The sequence below is a fragment of the Podarcis pityusensis genome (assembly GCF_964106645.2).
Source record: "Podarcis pityusensis genome assembly, chromosome: 11".
NCBI classification, from domain to species: domain Eukaryota; kingdom Metazoa; phylum Chordata; class Lepidosauria; order Squamata; family Lacertidae; genus Podarcis; species Podarcis pityusensis.
The window spans coordinates 11,155,071-11,171,846 of NC_138036.1; the positions used below are offsets into that span (position 1 = coordinate 11,155,071).

Below are 16,776 nucleotides of genomic sequence, written 5' to 3' on the forward strand. Positions count from 1 at the left end.
TTTTCGAGGCTGCTGGTCCCTTATTTTCAAATCTGTAAGTTGACAGCTATGTGCTGGTGGCGAAGAGAGTTCCTCTACTGCTAGCACACCAAATGAGAAACAAGTTGCATTGGCTCCATCGCTGGCAGATGGCCATTGAACTTCTGCTTAAAAACCTCCAAGGAAGGAGAGTCCACCACACCTTTCAAGGGAGTCCGTTACATTGCAGAACATCTCTTCCTGATGTTGAGTCGGAATGTCCTTTCTTGTAACTTGAATCCATTGGTTTGAATCCTTACCTCCAGGGCAGGAGAAAACAAGCTTTCCCCCTCCTCCGTGTGACAGCCCTTGAGATATTTGAAGATGGCTATCATCTCTCCTCTCAGTCTCCTCTTTGCCAGGCTGAATAGCGTCTGACTTCTCTTGTTCCTCTCGGTCTACAGGGTATGGCTTTTACGTTAAAAGAACGTCAAATGCTTGGCCTCCAGGGACTTCTACCTCCAAAGTTTGAGACGCAAGACATCCAAGCCTTACGGTTTCACAGGAACGTGGCAAAAATGACCGACCCATTGGAAAAGTAAGTGTGTGTTGGTAGGCACTTAGTCTTGTATCATTCATTCTCGAGTTTTTATTGCTATTGCTGTTGTAGCTTGGACATGTGTCGCGGCTCCAAATCCATGGGGAAAAGCCAGTTTGGCCCAAACTCAGCTTTTGAAAGTAGCCGGTTGACTCAGGCCTTAAAAAATGTCTGATAAGAGAACACTCAACAGTGCCTAAACACGTCCATTGAACGACAGACATTACATTCACAGCATGCTATAATCTCAGGGAAAATACCATGAAAATGGTATATAGATGGCATCTTACCCCCAAAAAGCTTGCTAAAATGTGTAAAAGGAAAACATCAACCTGTTGGAGATGTAAAAAAGAGGAGGGGTAATACTATCATATGTGATGGACCTGGGTAAAGGTAAAGGGACCCCCGACCATTAGGTCCAGTCGTGACCGACTCTGGGGTTGCGGCGCTCATCTCACTCTGTAGGCCGAGGAGCCGGCGTTTGTCCGCAGACAGCTTCCGGGTCACGTGGCCAGCATGACTAAGCCGCTTCTGGCGAACCAGAGCAGCGCATGGAAATGCCGTTTACCTTCCCCGCCAGAGCGGTACCTATTTATCTACTTGCACTTTGAAGTGCTTTTGAACTGCTAGGTTGGCAGGAGCAGGGACTGAGCAACGGGAGCTCACCCTGTTGCAGGGATTCGAACCTCCAACCTTCTGATCGGCAAGTCCTAGGCTCTGTGGTTTAACTCACAGCGCCACCTGCCTCCCCTGTGGACCTGTGTAGCCATTGGCAAATACTGGAATGATATTTATAACAAGTTTAAGAAACTATTTAAAATTACTTTCAAAACCCCCCCAGAGATTTTCCTACTTGGTATATTACTATCAGAAATTAAAAAATATATAAGATCATTGTTTATGTATGGTATAACAGCAGCTAGAACCCTTATAGCAAGGAATTGGAAAAATGAATTTTCCTAGAGATTACAGATTAGCAGATACTCATGTTAGAATATCTACAATGAGCAAAACTGACGGGATCAGTTAGAGGAATATCGAAACAAAAAACAACTAGAGAACGGATACTATTTAAGAATTATGTAAAACTTTATTGTACAAATAACTCCATATTAGCAGAAATTGAGTGATATTTGTAAAGAAAAAGATCAAAGGAATGTATACAAAGCAGAAAGAAATAATATTATATAATGTAAACCTGTGTAAAAAAGAACGTTATATCAAACAGTATAATGAGAAGGATGGGAAGGATTGTGTCGATTATGTAAATTACTTTGTCTTTTTTAAAAAAAATTCTTTGTTTCTTATCTTTGTTACTTCTTTTTTTCCCTTTCTTTGTAAATTTTCTATTTTATATAATTTTCTTTTTTCTACCTGTGAAGAGATAGTGCATAATGTTTGTATAGACATGCAATTTTTTTTAATCAGTAAAGAATATTAAAACACACACACACACACAAAAAACAAACAAACACGTCCATCGAAACGTCATCAGGGCTTCCATCAAAGCATCTCTGACCAGGTATAGGTCATGTATAAGTCATTCTTCTTTCAACTCATTCCCATTTTCCAAATATACCCCTTTGAAGCCTTTGTTGCTTTGCTTCTTATTAAATATATTTACTAGTAAAGCAACCTGCTTTCTTTTCTCCATTTCTGAGATTCCCAGCCCTACTTGGACCTGGGACCTTCTGCATGAGATTTAGATGCTGTGTCATTGAGCTAGAGCCCTTGCCCCACCCTTGATATAAATCTAAGAGTAATTACTGTTTTGAGTGTTAATATGTAGGCACTTAGGATCTGGGCAGTAACTGAAAGATAGATAACGTGCCCATAAAGCAGTGTTCTGCCTAATAAAACAGCTCTCTTATCAAGGGAGCGCCATGTCCATTGAGCAAATGATGATTACACCGGATCACGTTCATTTCCACCGCCCTTTAAGTAGGTTTTCCCATAATCCTGATCCAGTGTGTGTTTCTTGGAAGAAACTACCACTTGGTTCATAGAGGTTACTTGGCATTCAGCGAATGCAACTGTTAAATGCAAAATAAAAACAAAAAGTTTAGTGTCGGTTGTAAAAACAACCTTGAATTGGAGTCCAAAATCCTGCATTAGCTTAACTGGAAGTAACCTCCATGAACAAAGTGTTCAGAGGTTTTCAGCCTTTTTGAGTCCACGGCTCCCTCGACCAACTGCGTTCTTTCTGCGGCACCCCCATGGAGCCACATATATATATGTGTGTGTGTGTGTGTGTGTGTGTGTGTATATAATTTTTTTATGCCCTGCCCTCTCCAGCCAGAGCTGGGCTCAGGGCGGCTAACACCAGTAAAATTACAATTAAAAAAACCCAATTTAAAATATAGGATAAAATATAATTTAAAATGCAGCCTCATTTTAATAGTAGCCCATAGATCAGAACCATAAGGGGAGGGAAACATAAGGGTCAGACTGAGTCCGAACCAAAGGCCAGGCGGAACAGCTCTGTCTTGCAGGCCCTGCGGAAAGATGTCCAGTCCCGCAGGGCTCTGGTCTCTTGTGACAGAGCGTTCCACCAAGTCGGGGCCAGTACTGAAAAGGCCCTGGCCCTTGTTGAGACCAATCTAACCACCTTGCGACTTGGGACCTCCAAAGTGTTGTCATTTGTGGATCATGTCTCCGCCCCCCTGCGTCGCGTTTAGTGTGTGTTCCTTTTTTGTAGTGCTGCACTCATCTGTTAGCAGCTGTGTTGCTGGTGAGCAATTTATTCTAATTTTGCACACTTAGTGTTTAAAAAAAGTTCAAAAAGCTCGACAACTTTGACTTGCCTCCTAAGAAAAGCTCAACAACTCTGAACTCCCCTCCCCTACTCCCAATGGGCAGATCACTGCCTTTTCCCCCCCTGGGAGTAGGCAGTCTTTTGGGAGTTGGACGTCCCTGCAATACAGTATTGGCAGGGGAAGAGGGGAGGGGAGGAGAAACAGTCTACTTAATTTTGTTTCCCCTTCTGGCAATTTTTTGCTCAAAATTCACCCCTCTTTAAAAGCTGCTTTTTGTTCCACGGGGGGGGGGGGGACAATATATGGAATACTTGTATCTTTTCCCCTGTGGGTGAAAAGCAGCCTGCGGATACTTTGAGCAGAAAGATGAGTGGAAGGGAGAGGATTAAGCAGCCCCTTCCCTTCTCTCACCCTCTACCCTTTTGCTGCCCTGCTGCTGAAATTTAACGCCGCTTGTGTTTTTTGTTTTTAAAGAGAAGAGATACTCATCTAAGTGAAATGAATAGTTTCTCCCTGAGAAGGATAGCACAGGAGAACCACAAATTCAAAAAGCAAAAGGTGGAAAAAAGAATGATTTTGTTATTGTTCTCCGTCTTTCATTTCAGCTTCAGAGTATTCCTCATTAGTGGGAAGGTATATAAATAAATCTAATCTTGCATTTCCACTGTTTCATTTACAGATACATCTATGTGATGGGCATGCAGGAAAGAAACGAGAAGCTATTCTACAGGGTATTGCAAGATGATATTGAGCAATTAATGCCAATTGTTTATACACCAACAGTAGGCTTAGCGTGTTCCCAGTATGGACATATCTTTAGGAGGCCAAAGTAAGAACATTTTTATATTCTGATTTTTATGTCTCAACCAATGAAGCTTTTCAGAATTTACAGTTGCTGTACCATGGTGACTCAAGAGCTGTCTGTTTGCTTGCTTATGTTACTTGATAAAGCACCGTGTACGTGTGCTATAAAAAATAAACCAGGAGCCTGCAGCCAAATAATGGACTAATTTTGTCCAAATTGACATCTTTAATTTATCTGTTTACCCTTTTCCTCAAGCCTTCCTCGTCTTCATCTATCTTTCCTTTAGATTTGTGTTTGGTAGTCCATTGCCTAATCTGTTTCACAGTGGCAGTTGTTGAATTCAGAGATGATGATAATAATAATAATAATAATAATAATAATAATAATAATAATATTGTTATTTACACCCCACCCATCTGGCTGGGTTTCCCCAGCCACTCTGGGCGGCTTACAGCACATAAAAAATTGTAAAATATTAGACATTAAAAATTTCCCGATACAGGGTTGCCTTCAGATGTCTTGTAAAGGTTGTATAGTTACTTTTTTCCTTAATATCTGATGGGCGGGCATTCCACAGGGCAGGTGCCACTACTGAGAAGGCCCTCTGCCTGGTTCCCTGTAACCTCACTTCTCGCAGTGAGAGAACCGCCAGAAGGTCCTTGGAGCTGGACCTCAGTGCCCGGGCAGAACGATGGGGGTGGGGACACTCCTTCAGGTATACTGGGCTGAGGCCATTTAGCGTTTTAATGGTCAGCAGCAACACTTTGAATTGTGCTCAGAAACGTACTGAGAGCCAATGTAGGTCTTTCAGGTATTATATGGTCTTGGCGGCCACTCCCAGTCACCAGTCTAGCTGCCGCATTCTGGATTAGTTGTAGTTTCTGGGTCACCTTGAAAGGCAGTCCCAAGTAGAGCACATTGCAGTAGTCCAAGCGGGAGATAACCAGAGCATGCACCACTCTGGTGAGACAGTCTGCGAGCAGGGAGGGCAAGCAGATATTCTATGAGCTAACTTCTCTGCACCCTTCCTTCAGCCCCATCCTTTTGAGCTTTCCTACCTACTTGATTTGATTTCCAGTCTTCAACTTGCCCCACCAAGATCCTCATCCTCCTGTTCCTTTGGGGCTAATGTGAGCTTTTCAACCCAGCAAAACAGACGACTTAGCCTTCCTGCACAGGTGACAAACATCTGCTTTGCCTTTTGTGCAGCTGCGAATTTCTGTTCGCAGAGAATAGCGTGGAGAAGAGAATGTTAGGACTGGTTCCCACTCCCCCATCTTTCTCTCCCTGTTCAGTCCTATACTTGATCTAAACCCTAAGTCCTTCTGTCAGCTTAGTTTGCTGATTTATGAAGTTCTGTCTAATTTTATTTCATGTGACAGATTGAAGTTGGGGTGGATTAATTTCACATTTCCCAAACTCCATAACCTTTTAATAATGCATTCCAAAATTCCAATCTAATATTCATTGTGTCTTCTTCTTTTTTAAAAGCACTATCTTTAGCTTGATTTATTAATTGAGAGGGTGCCCTTTGCTAAGCTCACACTGCAAAGAAAAGGAATGATTTGAATGCATCAGTGAGTGATATGTTTCTATTTTCTTGCAGAGGATTATTCATTGCCATAACAGATAGGGGCCATATTAGATCAGTTGTGAATAACTGGCCAGAAAACGATGTGAAGGTACGGTGCATCCTCTTCCTCATATGTGTGTGCTTCTCTTAATTCCAGCTTTGCTTTTTCAGCAATGGGGAAACTGCATAAATAAATACCGGGGGTTATTTGTCTTGCAGTCAGGGATTTGTGTCATGCAAGAACTATGAATATTGCACAGCCACCTGGTGCCATGTCTTGATGAACATGTCCTCCGCTTCTGGGTTTCTGAGTATGAAACTTAGGAACGCATCAAAACAGGACCATTTTTGTGAGACCCACTGTGCTCACTCTTTGAGCCAAACAGCTAGGCTCCACCAGGTGGGGGAAAACTGATTTAGGCAACTGTTTGCATCTCCTTGCTTCTCTACAATTGACAGAGCTTTCTAAAATGTGTGTGCATTGTGGGAATGTTCAGGGAGGCAGGAGAGGATATATTGTTTATTAATATCCTTCAAAACTTGCGCTAGCAAGTTCTGTAACAGCAGAGTTTTACATTCCCCTTTTAAACGCACAGCAGATAGCTGGTTGCAGGCTTGTTTAAACCTCTCAATATTAGGTTCCTGGTAAGTTCCCTTATATCCCTCTTAAAAGAATGAACACGCCACAATCTTGTGTAAAGTATATACAGTGTTACCTTGGGTTACAGACACTTCAGGTTACAGACTCCGCCAACCCAGAAATAGTACCTCGGGTTAAGAACTTTGCTTCAGGATGAGAACAGAAATCGTGCGGCGGTGGCACAGTGGCAGTGGGAGGCCCCATTAGCTAAAGTGGTACCTCAGGTTAAGAACAGTTTCAGGTTAAGAACAGACCTCCAGAACAAATTAAGTTCTTAACCCGAGGTACCACTGTAAAAGAAGTTTACTCACATCATCAGTTCACAGTTGGATTCCTGAAGGCAGACTTAGTTACAAAGTATATACCTGTCGATCTATCCCATATGGGGATAATTCCGGTGTCCTCTGTTGGCAGAAAGCCAACAGAGCATTTCTAGCTAAAAAGAGCTGCTCCAACGACAGAAGAAGTAAAAAATAGAAGGTGTGTTGCGTGCCTTGTCCGTTTGTTACCTAGACAGGTAAGGTCATGCCCACCTCTAGTCACATGCAAGAGGAAGGATGCTCCACGCCAGGAGGAAACAGGAAGTTTTCGACTGGCTGGACCAAACATTCCCTTGCACGTATTCTCTAGGAAAACAAGGAATGTTGGACTTGACTGCTACTTACGTATCACATCCCACATGCATGTCCACCTGTTCCCCAATCCAAGGCAATCCAAGTCTATTCTTTTTTTTATTTGTGCAACCCCCACCTCTTTGCAATCTCAAAGTGGCATCTCATCGTCCCCTCTTTTGCCTATGGTTTAGTCAGGGAGCTGAGAAATTTCTTGGTTCCTCCTCCTGATCTAAGGGTTTCAGGATTCTCTGGGAAAGGGGAACAAACTGATTTGTCTATAGCGCAGCAGCTTGCCAGGTACTCCTAGTATCCCTATCCTAATTAGGAAAACAATTGCTTCTTCATCCTAAACATTCTTACCTACCAGAAAAGAAAAACTGTAGAGATTTATACTGTACCTCTTCCATCTTTTACCCGTGTGCCTGAAGTTAATTTCCCCCTTGTGCCTTCAAGGCTGTTGTCGTCACAGATGGAGAACGGATATTGGGCCTTGGTGACCTTGGTGTGTATGGGATGGGGATTCCTGTTGGCAAGCTCTGCTTATACACAGCATGTGCTGGAATACAACCCGACAAGTGCCTCCCTGTGTGTATTGATGTCGGCACAGACAATCAGGTAAGTTACAACACTGCCTCATCCCCTCTCCCGATACCAGTTTTGTATCGCTACATCGCTCAGACCTAGTGGGAGGTTTGGCCTTCCCTTTGTTTATGGGGTGTTGTTATTTAGACTTCCACGTTTTGGTTTGCCACTTGGTTTGCCACAAAAAGCCCTAGCCTTTTCCAGTCAGGGACACGGGTGGCACTGTGGTCTAAACCACTGAGCCTCTTGGGCTTGCTGATTGGAAGATCGGTGGTTTGAATCCCCATGATGGAGTGAGCTCCCGTTGCTCTGTCCCAGCTCCTGCCAACCTAGCAGTTTGAAAGCACACCAGTGCAAGCAGATAAATAAGTACTGCTGCGCCGAGAAGGTATACGGCATTTCCATGCGCTCTGGTTTCTGTCACGGTGTTTCCGTTGCTCTAGAAGTGGTTTAGTCCTGCTAGCCACATGACCTGGAAAGCTGTTTGTGGACAAACGCCGGCTCCCTCGGCCTGAAAGCGAGTTGAGCGCCGCAACTCCATAATCTCCTTTGACTGGACTTAACCGTCCAGGGGTCCTTTACCTTTTATCTTTTTAGCCTTTTCTAGAGCCGTGGGTCCTCTCAAGAATTTCATGGCAGGTTGGATTTTGATTTGATTTGATGGATTTCTCTGCAAGATGAAAGCTAGACATAGGACAGCCTGGTTCTAGCATTTGCCTAGGCTGGTTTTCTCTCTGCAGAGGGAGTTTCATGTAGAGTAGCATTTGAAAACAATGTAGTCCTCTCCATTTTACAGTCTGAGGTGGTGCAGGCCATTCATTCATCCCACCATCCGATTCTGCTGCCTGGGTAGACACTCTTTTCTTGCAGAATGGTTGATTGATTTGATTGATTGCATTTCTATGCCAATTTTCGTTCGGACGAATCCCAAAGCGGCTTGCAAACAATAAATAACAGTAATGTAATAAAACATAATAGGACATCACAAATACAGTATATATCATATAAAATAGTTAGCAAATCATAAAACAGTTACAATCTATAAAACACTATTAACAAAGCAGCAACTTTAAAAAGTCAAGATTACAGGAAATGTTGTATTATATGATTAACAAATCAGTCCAACATTTATACTTTATTAAACAATATTAACAACATTAACAACATAACAACTATAAGAAAATAAGCTAAGCACTGTTAAATTCATAACACACACTCCACAACCTATGACTCATAATCTTTAACACTATTCTGTTCATTAAAATACACATGAAATACATATAAAGCTTATTATTATTATTATTATTATTATTAGGCTTTTTTTGGATAATTTTATACATATAAAACATAACCATTTCAAACATTAAAATACAAGGTTCTTTTGAACTTTTGGATCTCCTTCCCTCCCTCTATGGGTTCCATGTTTAAGTTTAAATTTGCTGCATCTTTTACTATTATCCATCTATTATATAACCATAATTACCATAAATAATTCCACATTACAAGTGTCATTACATCCCTGCCAAAGATTTTAACTGTTTACAGTGGTCTTTTAAATAAATGACAAATTTACTCTAGTCCTTAGAAAATACTCGATCTTCCTGGTTTCGGATCTTCCCCATCAGTTTCACCATCTCCGCATATTCCATCAGTTTCATCTGCCATTCTTCTTTTGCTGTTATTTCTCCCATAATGCTCATTATTAAGCCAGCTCAGCCAGATGTTTTTCTGCCTGGGGTCCTTGGGTAGTGGGTCATGGTGGGGATGGTGGTCCTCGTCTGGGAGTGTAGTATTCTTAGTTTTATTTTTAAAGAGATGGTGAAGCGTTTAAAATTTGACCAAGGTGTGAAAGACTACTTGATATCTGCTGCCAAAGTCCACACTTCCTGGGAATGGCACAAAATAAGTAAGTCCTCTGTAGAGCAGGGTACTGCAGAATGATCTAAGCGCTTCCTTTAATGGCTTTTGTTCTTCGTTTTCCACAGACGCTTCTTCATGACCCGTTTTATATGGGGCTGTACCAGAAGCGAGACCGCTCTCAGCTGTATGATGAACTCATCGACGAGTTCATGGAAGCCATCGTAGACAGGTATGCATTCCAATAATCGCAAACATCAACCCATGTTCCAAGTACAGTGGTACCTCTGGTTATGTACTTAATTCGTTCCAGAGGTCCCTTCTTAACCTGAAACTGTTCTTAACCTGAAGCACCACTTTAGCTAATGGGGCCTCCTGCTGCTGCTGCACCGCCGGAGCACAATTTCTGTTCTCGTCCTGAAGCAAAGTAAAAGTAAAAAATAAGGAAGGCCATAGTTGGCTAGATGGACCAACCAACTCACTGTAAAGTAACTAAGTTAAGAAGAGAATCAGCAGCTTAGATTTACAAAGGTTTTCTTGCCTTGTTTCCTTACGTGGCAAGATTCTTAAATGGCTGTTTCCAAGTCTTGCATGAACATGCACAAAGTATTAAAACATTGTGCCCTTTGCAGCACAGCTATTGACTCCGTATTTCTCACGCTGCCCTCTAGGTACGGCCAAAACACCCTCATTCAGTTTGAAGACTTTGGAAACCACAACGCTTTCCGCTTTTTGAGGAAATACAGAGAGAAATATTGTACCTTCAATGATGATATACAGGGTAAATCATCCCCTCTTGGCTATCTGTTTTGATGATATTTTGCTGGCTGTATTTGTAGACGCCTTTTTTCTTCCAGCTCTTTTCAGCAAGGTCTGTTCCTTTCACAGGGACAGCTTCGGTGGCCTTAGCTGGGTTGTTGGCAGCGCAGAAAGTTCTTGGTAAACCAATTACAGAGCACCAGATCTTGTTCCTTGGGGCAGGAGAGGTGAGTTGTGCTTCCGAACGAGGCATGAAGTTATTTCCCAGCTGGAAAAGGTTTGCGACTGACCTTTTACAGCTTTGTTGCAATGACCAAACGCAGTAAGGGATTACAGAAAGCTTTGCCCATATAATATTGGCCTGTTTCACACAACCCACCAAGCCAAACTGTGGCTTAGCACACGCTCACAAGTATTCCTGGAGAAGTGATCGCTGCTGTCTCGCTCCTGGTCCTCCTGCTGATGCCTTGAGCTAAACCATGCTTTGGCTAAGTGCATCATCTGCACTCGGGCTCATGGTTTGCCTTGCTCCAGACTACTTAACTAATTTATTGAAAGGCAGTTGGTCAGCAGCTCTACAGAGTGACATACCATACTTTTCCATGTATAAGACTGTGTTTTTTTAATTCTAAAATAATGTTCAAAATCGGGGCTCGTCTTATCCACGGATACATCTCCCCCCATTTTCTTAAATCGGAGTCCCCCCAAATAGGGGGCGTCTTATACACGGAAAAATACGGTATTTTCCCAGCATTTCTCTTATTTATCAGGCTGCCCTTGGAATTGCAAATCTCATCGTCATGGCTATGGTGGAAAGCGGTCTTTCTCCAGAAGAAGCTTATAAGAAAATATGGATGTTCGACAAATATGGCTTATTGGTTCAGGTGAGGCTTGGGGTTTGGTTGGGCACAATCTTATTGCTCTACTCTCTCCCCCCCCCCCTGCCAACTCTCAATAATTCTTTATTTTTAAAATGTCTAGGGTCGGGAACAAACAGTTGATGCCAACCAAGAGTCCTTTACTCACGCAGCCCCAGACCAGGTGCCAAAGACCTTCTTAGAGGCAGTGAATGTGCTTCAGCCTTCAGCTATCATTGGTGAGTGTTGCGGACGCTTCTCATATCAGGTTAGCAGCCCAGAAATAATAATACTGATGCTTTCAGGAAGGGCTTTTAATGTCAGGTGGATACTACTACTACTACTACTACTACTAATAATAATAATAATATATCTATACTCCTCCTATCTGGCTGGGCTTCCCCAGCCACTCTGGGCAGCTTCCAACAAAATATTAAAATACAGTAATGCATCAACATTAAAAGCTTCCCTAAACAGGGCTGCCTTCCCAAAGGAGGCTATGTGTTTACTGAGCACCAGACCTGCAAGAATTACATTTTCTACGGTGACTGGCCTGTGTGTGCTTGTACTGTCAACAGGTCTGAGGGGACACCCATGTGAATACTCAGTAAGGTAAAAGGTAAAGGTAAAGGTAAAGGACCCCTGGATGGTTAAGTCCAGTCAAAGGCAACTATGGGGTTGCGGCGCTTATCTCGCTTTCAGATTAAGGGAACTGGCGTTTGTCCACAGACAGCTTTCTGGGTCATGTCGCCAGCAGGATTAAACCGCTTCTGGCGCAACGGGACACTGTGATGGAAACCAGAGCGCACGGAAATACCATTTAGCTTCCCGCCGGAGCAGTACCTATTTATCTACTTGCACTGGTGTGCTTTCGAACTGCTAGGTTGGCAGGAGCTGGGGCAGAGCAACAGGAGCTCACCCTATTGCAGGGATTCAAACCGCCGACCTTTTGATCGGCAAGCCCAAGAGGCTCAGTGGTTTAGACCACAGCACCACCCGCGTCCCAACTGAACACTCACTGGGTGTGTTGGTCATCCTGTGCCATGCTATTCCCGATAAAGCAGAACTGAGCCTTATCCTCCATAAATTTATCGGTGGCTGCTAGTACTAGTGGCTAGATACTGCCTTCAGGATCAGAGGTGGCAGGCCCTGTTTAATGACTTCCCGTAGGCATTTGGTTGAATATTTCTGCGCCCAGATCCTCTTGATGCTTAAAGCCCTAAGAGGTATAGGCCACAAATATCTGAAAGACCGCTTCCTTCCCTACAGTCCCTCTTGGATATTAAGATCAACAGAGGGGGCCCTCTTGATAGTTCCTCCACCCTCAGAAGCTTGCCGGGACGGGGGCATTCTCTGTTGCAGCCCCTCAGTTGTGCAACGTCCCACAGAGGTGTGGCTCAAGACCTCAATACCTCAAGGACCGCCCCTCCCCATATAAACTATCCCAGACTCTTCATGCATCATATGAGGCATGACAAATGCCAGAGTGCACAGAAACACCATTTACCTTCCCGCCACAGTGGTACCTATTTATCTACTTGCACTAGCGTGCTTTTGAAATGCTAGCTTGGCAGGAGCTGGGACCGAGCAACGGGAGCTCACTCTGTCATGGGGATTTGAACCACCGACCTTCCGATCAGCAAGCCCAAGAGGCTCAGTGGTTTAGACCACAGCGCCACCCATGTCCCTGCCAGTTACGTGTGGAGGCAAGGGAATATACAAACTTGCCATGAGACAAGACCTTACTGAGTCTGTGTGTTGCCTGTCCTGCATTAACTGCTTTCATATCCCACTGACATTGAGGCAAGTAGGAGCATGAGAAATAATTTTGCTTTAGCAGGAAAGTGTGCCGTCACATCCCCAGAGTGGCCGTGCTGTGTCCAACCCAGTTGGCGCAGAAATACTTGCTGTGTTCCAGTGTCTTATTGCTACCATTTTTCCAAAAACTGCATGTGAGCCTCTTTTTGGCAGGAGGGCGGGGGAAAAGGCATCATGTTATTTGCTTCTTCCAGGGGTCGCAGGCGCAGGCCGACTCTTCTCCCATGACGTTCTCAAAGCGATGGGCTCCATCAACCAGAGACCGATCATATTTGCACTGAGTAACCCTACTGCAAAAGCCGAGTGCACCGCTGAGGAGGCATACACATTAACAGAGGTGGGCCAAATAACTTGAAGCATCGCTGGTCATCACAGTCTTTCTCCTGGACTGTGCAGCTTGACTTACTTGACTGAGCTGCCGGAAATTTGATCAGGAAGCACCTTCTGTGCTGAAGACATGATGTGGTTGTGACTCGTGTGCTAGTGTGGCTGATCAGCTCACCTGCAGAGAACTGGTATCTGGTATCAATGGTCCTTTCCCTCTCTCATGAGGACCTCAAGAGACACACTGCCCAGATTTGCGCCCTGGGAGGTCACTTGGGTGCTGCTAACACAGTAGTTTGATTTCTCCTCCTCCTCCTCCTCCTCCTCCTCCTCCTCCTCCTCCTCCTCCTTCTTCTCCTTCTCCTTCTCCTTCTCCTTCTCCTTCTCCTTCACTGATCACTCGTAGTCAAGTAAGATTGTCTTCCATGAACACAGTCTTAACAGTGAGTCCGTAAGTGACTGTGGAGGCCAATTCTGGATCCACATGTCCTTCCACAGTGGGGACATTGGTGGGAGTTGATCATGGTGAGGATTTGCCAAGCGTGCCTTCCTCTTAGCACATTTCTCCCCTGCGTCCTGAGTTTGAGCATCTTCACAGCCCATGACACCTTTGGTAAAGGCTGTTCTCCAATTGGAGCGTTCGCAGGCCAGTGTTTCCCAGTTGTCTGTGTTTATACTACATTTTTTTTTTTTAGATTTGCCTTGAGACAGTCTTTAAAGCTCTTTTGTTGACTACCAGCATTACACTTTCCATTTTTAGATTCGGAATAGAGTAGTTGCTTTGGAAGATGATAATCCCCAGAGGTGCACTCCATTGTCCCTTGAGACAGATGGATGCCAGCAGCAACAACTTCTGACTAGGCTCTAACTAGATATGGAATCGGCATGGTGGAGTAGAATCTCAGCTGCCCACCAGGAATATCTGCCCTTCCTCTGGGTGTACCGGACATCCACACATTGGATGTCATAATCACTTATGATCCACACACACCAGATCCAAAACACACAGACTGAATAGGGCAATATTATCCCTTTTTTTATGTGTTCAAAAGTTAACTGTTGTATTGTTGGGCTTACACACTTCCAAAGGCCCTATGGAAACATGGGTCCAGCGTATAGATATCTGGTAGGTTTGCCAATGGGGTCAGATTCTGCTGTAATGCAGTTTGCAGGGTGGATAAAAATCAATGATTTATTTATTTTAAAATAAAATAGGATTTTTTTTTATTTAAATCGATTTTTTAAATTTAAATTAGATTTTTAAAATAAAATGTTTTTGGAGGAAAAAATCTTTCTAAAGATAAGTTTTCTATTTAAGTTACATTATAGTCCAAAGGCCATCAGGAAATAAGGATTTGTTTTAAGCTTTTCATGTGTATTGAAACTCAGTCTAAGTTTTTTTTTCTTTATGTTTAACCACATCAGTTAACAAACATGGATACATATGCTATAATGTTATTGTTTTAGTTAAATAAATGGCTTAAATTGTTATTAATTGTTATTACTTTTCTCCTTCCAATAAAGTACAGCAGAAAAGTTGTCCAAATATAAAAACAGTTAACTTATTCGCTCCGGCGGAAAGGTAAACAGTGTTTCCGTGCACTGCTCTGGTTCGCCACAAGCGGCTTAGTCATGCTGGCCACATGACCTGGAAGCTGTATGCCAGCTCCCTCAGCCAATAAAGCAAGATGAGCGCCGCAACCCCAGAGTCATCTGCAACTGGACCTAATGGTCAGGGGTTCCTTTACCTTTACCTTTATATCTCATAGTACAACCAAATCAGTAATTTTTGATATAACTGTAAAAACTACTCTGAAAATGTATTATTCCAAAAATGAAACCTTCATCTGGTTGTAAGTATTAAGATTATACCAGCAGGAATGCCTTTCTGTAAAAAAATAAATTTGTTGTTTAGTCGTTTAGTCATGTCCGACTCTTCGTGACCCCATGGACTAGAGCACGCCAGGCACTCCTGTCTTCTGCTGCCTCCCGCAGTTTGGTCAGACTCATGTTTGTAGCTTCGAGAACACTGTCCAACCATCTCGTCCTCTGTCGTTCCCTTCTTATTGTGCCCTCAATCTTTCCCAACACCAGGGTCTTTCCCAGGGAGTCTTCTCTTCTCATGAGGTGGCCAAAGTCTTGGAGCCTCAGCTTCACGATCTGTCCTTCCAGTGAGCACTCAGGGCTGATTTCCTTAAGAATGGAGAGGTTTGATCTCTTGCAGTCCATGGGACTCTCAAGAGTCTCCTCCAGCACCATAATTCAAAAGCATCAATTCTTCGGCGATCAGCCTTCTTTATGGTCCAGCTCTCACTTCCATACATCACTACTGGGAAAACCATGGCTTTAACTGTAAGGACCTTTGTCGGCAAGGTGATGTCTCCGCTTTTTAAGACACTGTCTAGGTTTGCCATCGCCTCTCTCCCAAGGAGCAGGCGTCTTTTAATTTCGTGACTGCTGTTTTTTAACTGTTAACTGATGTGGTTAAACATAAAGGGGAAAAAACTTAGACTGAGTTTCAATACACACGAATAAAAAAAATTTAAACCAAGTCTCACTGACTTAAATCAAATCCACCCTGGCAGTTTGTAATATCATTTGGCTGGAGACATGTGTGAGCACATCTTGGTGTAGCTAAAAGTGTTGTGTCTGCCCAGTGTGCAAATACTCACATGTATAAAATTGCAGTGGAACTTCATCTGTATTGTATTGCCCTTATTCTTGCAGAAGTGGCTTCCTGATGAATCGTTTCCTCTTTTTTCTATTTGACAGGGGCGTTGTCTGTTCGCAAGCGGCAGCCCTTTTGAGCCAGTGAAGCTAAGTGACGGGCGATCCTTCAAACCTGGACAAGGAAACAATGCATACATATTTCCAGGTAAAGGAGTTTGTTAAGAGACAATTTTGGCTTGGAAGAATCCAAAGGCCTCTTGCATTGCGAGATGGGCTTTGCGATGGCAGGTTACAAGTTCATAATAAAAAATATTTTTTGCCACAAGGGCATCAGGGAATTCTGTGCTGCCCCGCAGAGAGCCAGTGTGGTGTAGTGGTTAAGAGCGGTAGACTCGTATTCTGGTGAACCGGGTTCGCTTCCCCGCTCCTCCACATGCAGCTGCTGGGTAACCTTGGGCCAGTCACACTTCTCTGAAGTCTCTCAGCCCCACTCACCTCACAGAGTGTTTGTTGTGGGGGGAGGAAGGGAAAGGAGAATGTTAGCCGCTTTGAGACTCCTTTGGGTAGTGATAAAGCGGGATATCAAATCCAAACTCCTCCTCCTCTTCCTCCTCCTCCTCCTCTTCCTCCTCCTCCTCCTCTTCCTCCTCCTCCTCCTCTTCCTCCTCCTCTTCTTCTTCTTCTTCAGTTCCCTTCATGCTATTGGCTTTCAGTGCTGAGCATTGTTGGCAGCAACGCTTATAAAAATAAACACTGCTGTAAGCTTCTACGCAAACAGCGGCATAAAAGCCTTTCAGTTCCCCAAATCCAGACGATTTTGCAAAACGACTTTGAATGTCTCTGTTCTTTAGGCGTTGCTCTTGCTGTTATTCTCAGTGGGGTTCGGCACATTAGCGATCAAGTTTTCCTGGAGGCTGCGAAGGTAAGCGGTCCGAAGGCGAAACGCCTGGTGGGTGAAATAGTAC

At 43.6% G+C, this 16,776-nt stretch overlaps 1 protein-coding gene across 1 annotated transcript in view; it reads left to right on the top strand.

The window, feature by feature from the left end:
- ME2 (malic enzyme 2) overlaps positions 1-16,776 on the top strand; it is a 39,979-nt gene that overhangs the window by 17,175 nt on the left and 6,028 nt on the right. Inside the window, exons 3-14 of the mRNA XM_080973509.1 lie at positions 423-556; positions 3,992-4,141; positions 5,724-5,799; positions 7,398-7,559; positions 9,512-9,615; positions 10,055-10,164; positions 10,272-10,369; positions 10,913-11,026; positions 11,124-11,238; positions 13,012-13,154; positions 15,914-16,016; positions 16,663-16,733. Of these exons, the coding sequence (XP_080829635.1) occupies positions 423-556; positions 3,992-4,141; positions 5,724-5,799; positions 7,398-7,559; positions 9,512-9,615; positions 10,055-10,164; positions 10,272-10,369; positions 10,913-11,026; positions 11,124-11,238; positions 13,012-13,154; positions 15,914-16,016; positions 16,663-16,733 (1,380 nt within the window). The remainder of the gene's footprint in view (positions 1-422; positions 557-3,991; positions 4,142-5,723; positions 5,800-7,397; positions 7,560-9,511; positions 9,616-10,054; positions 10,165-10,271; positions 10,370-10,912; positions 11,027-11,123; positions 11,239-13,011; positions 13,155-15,913; positions 16,017-16,662; positions 16,734-16,776) is intronic.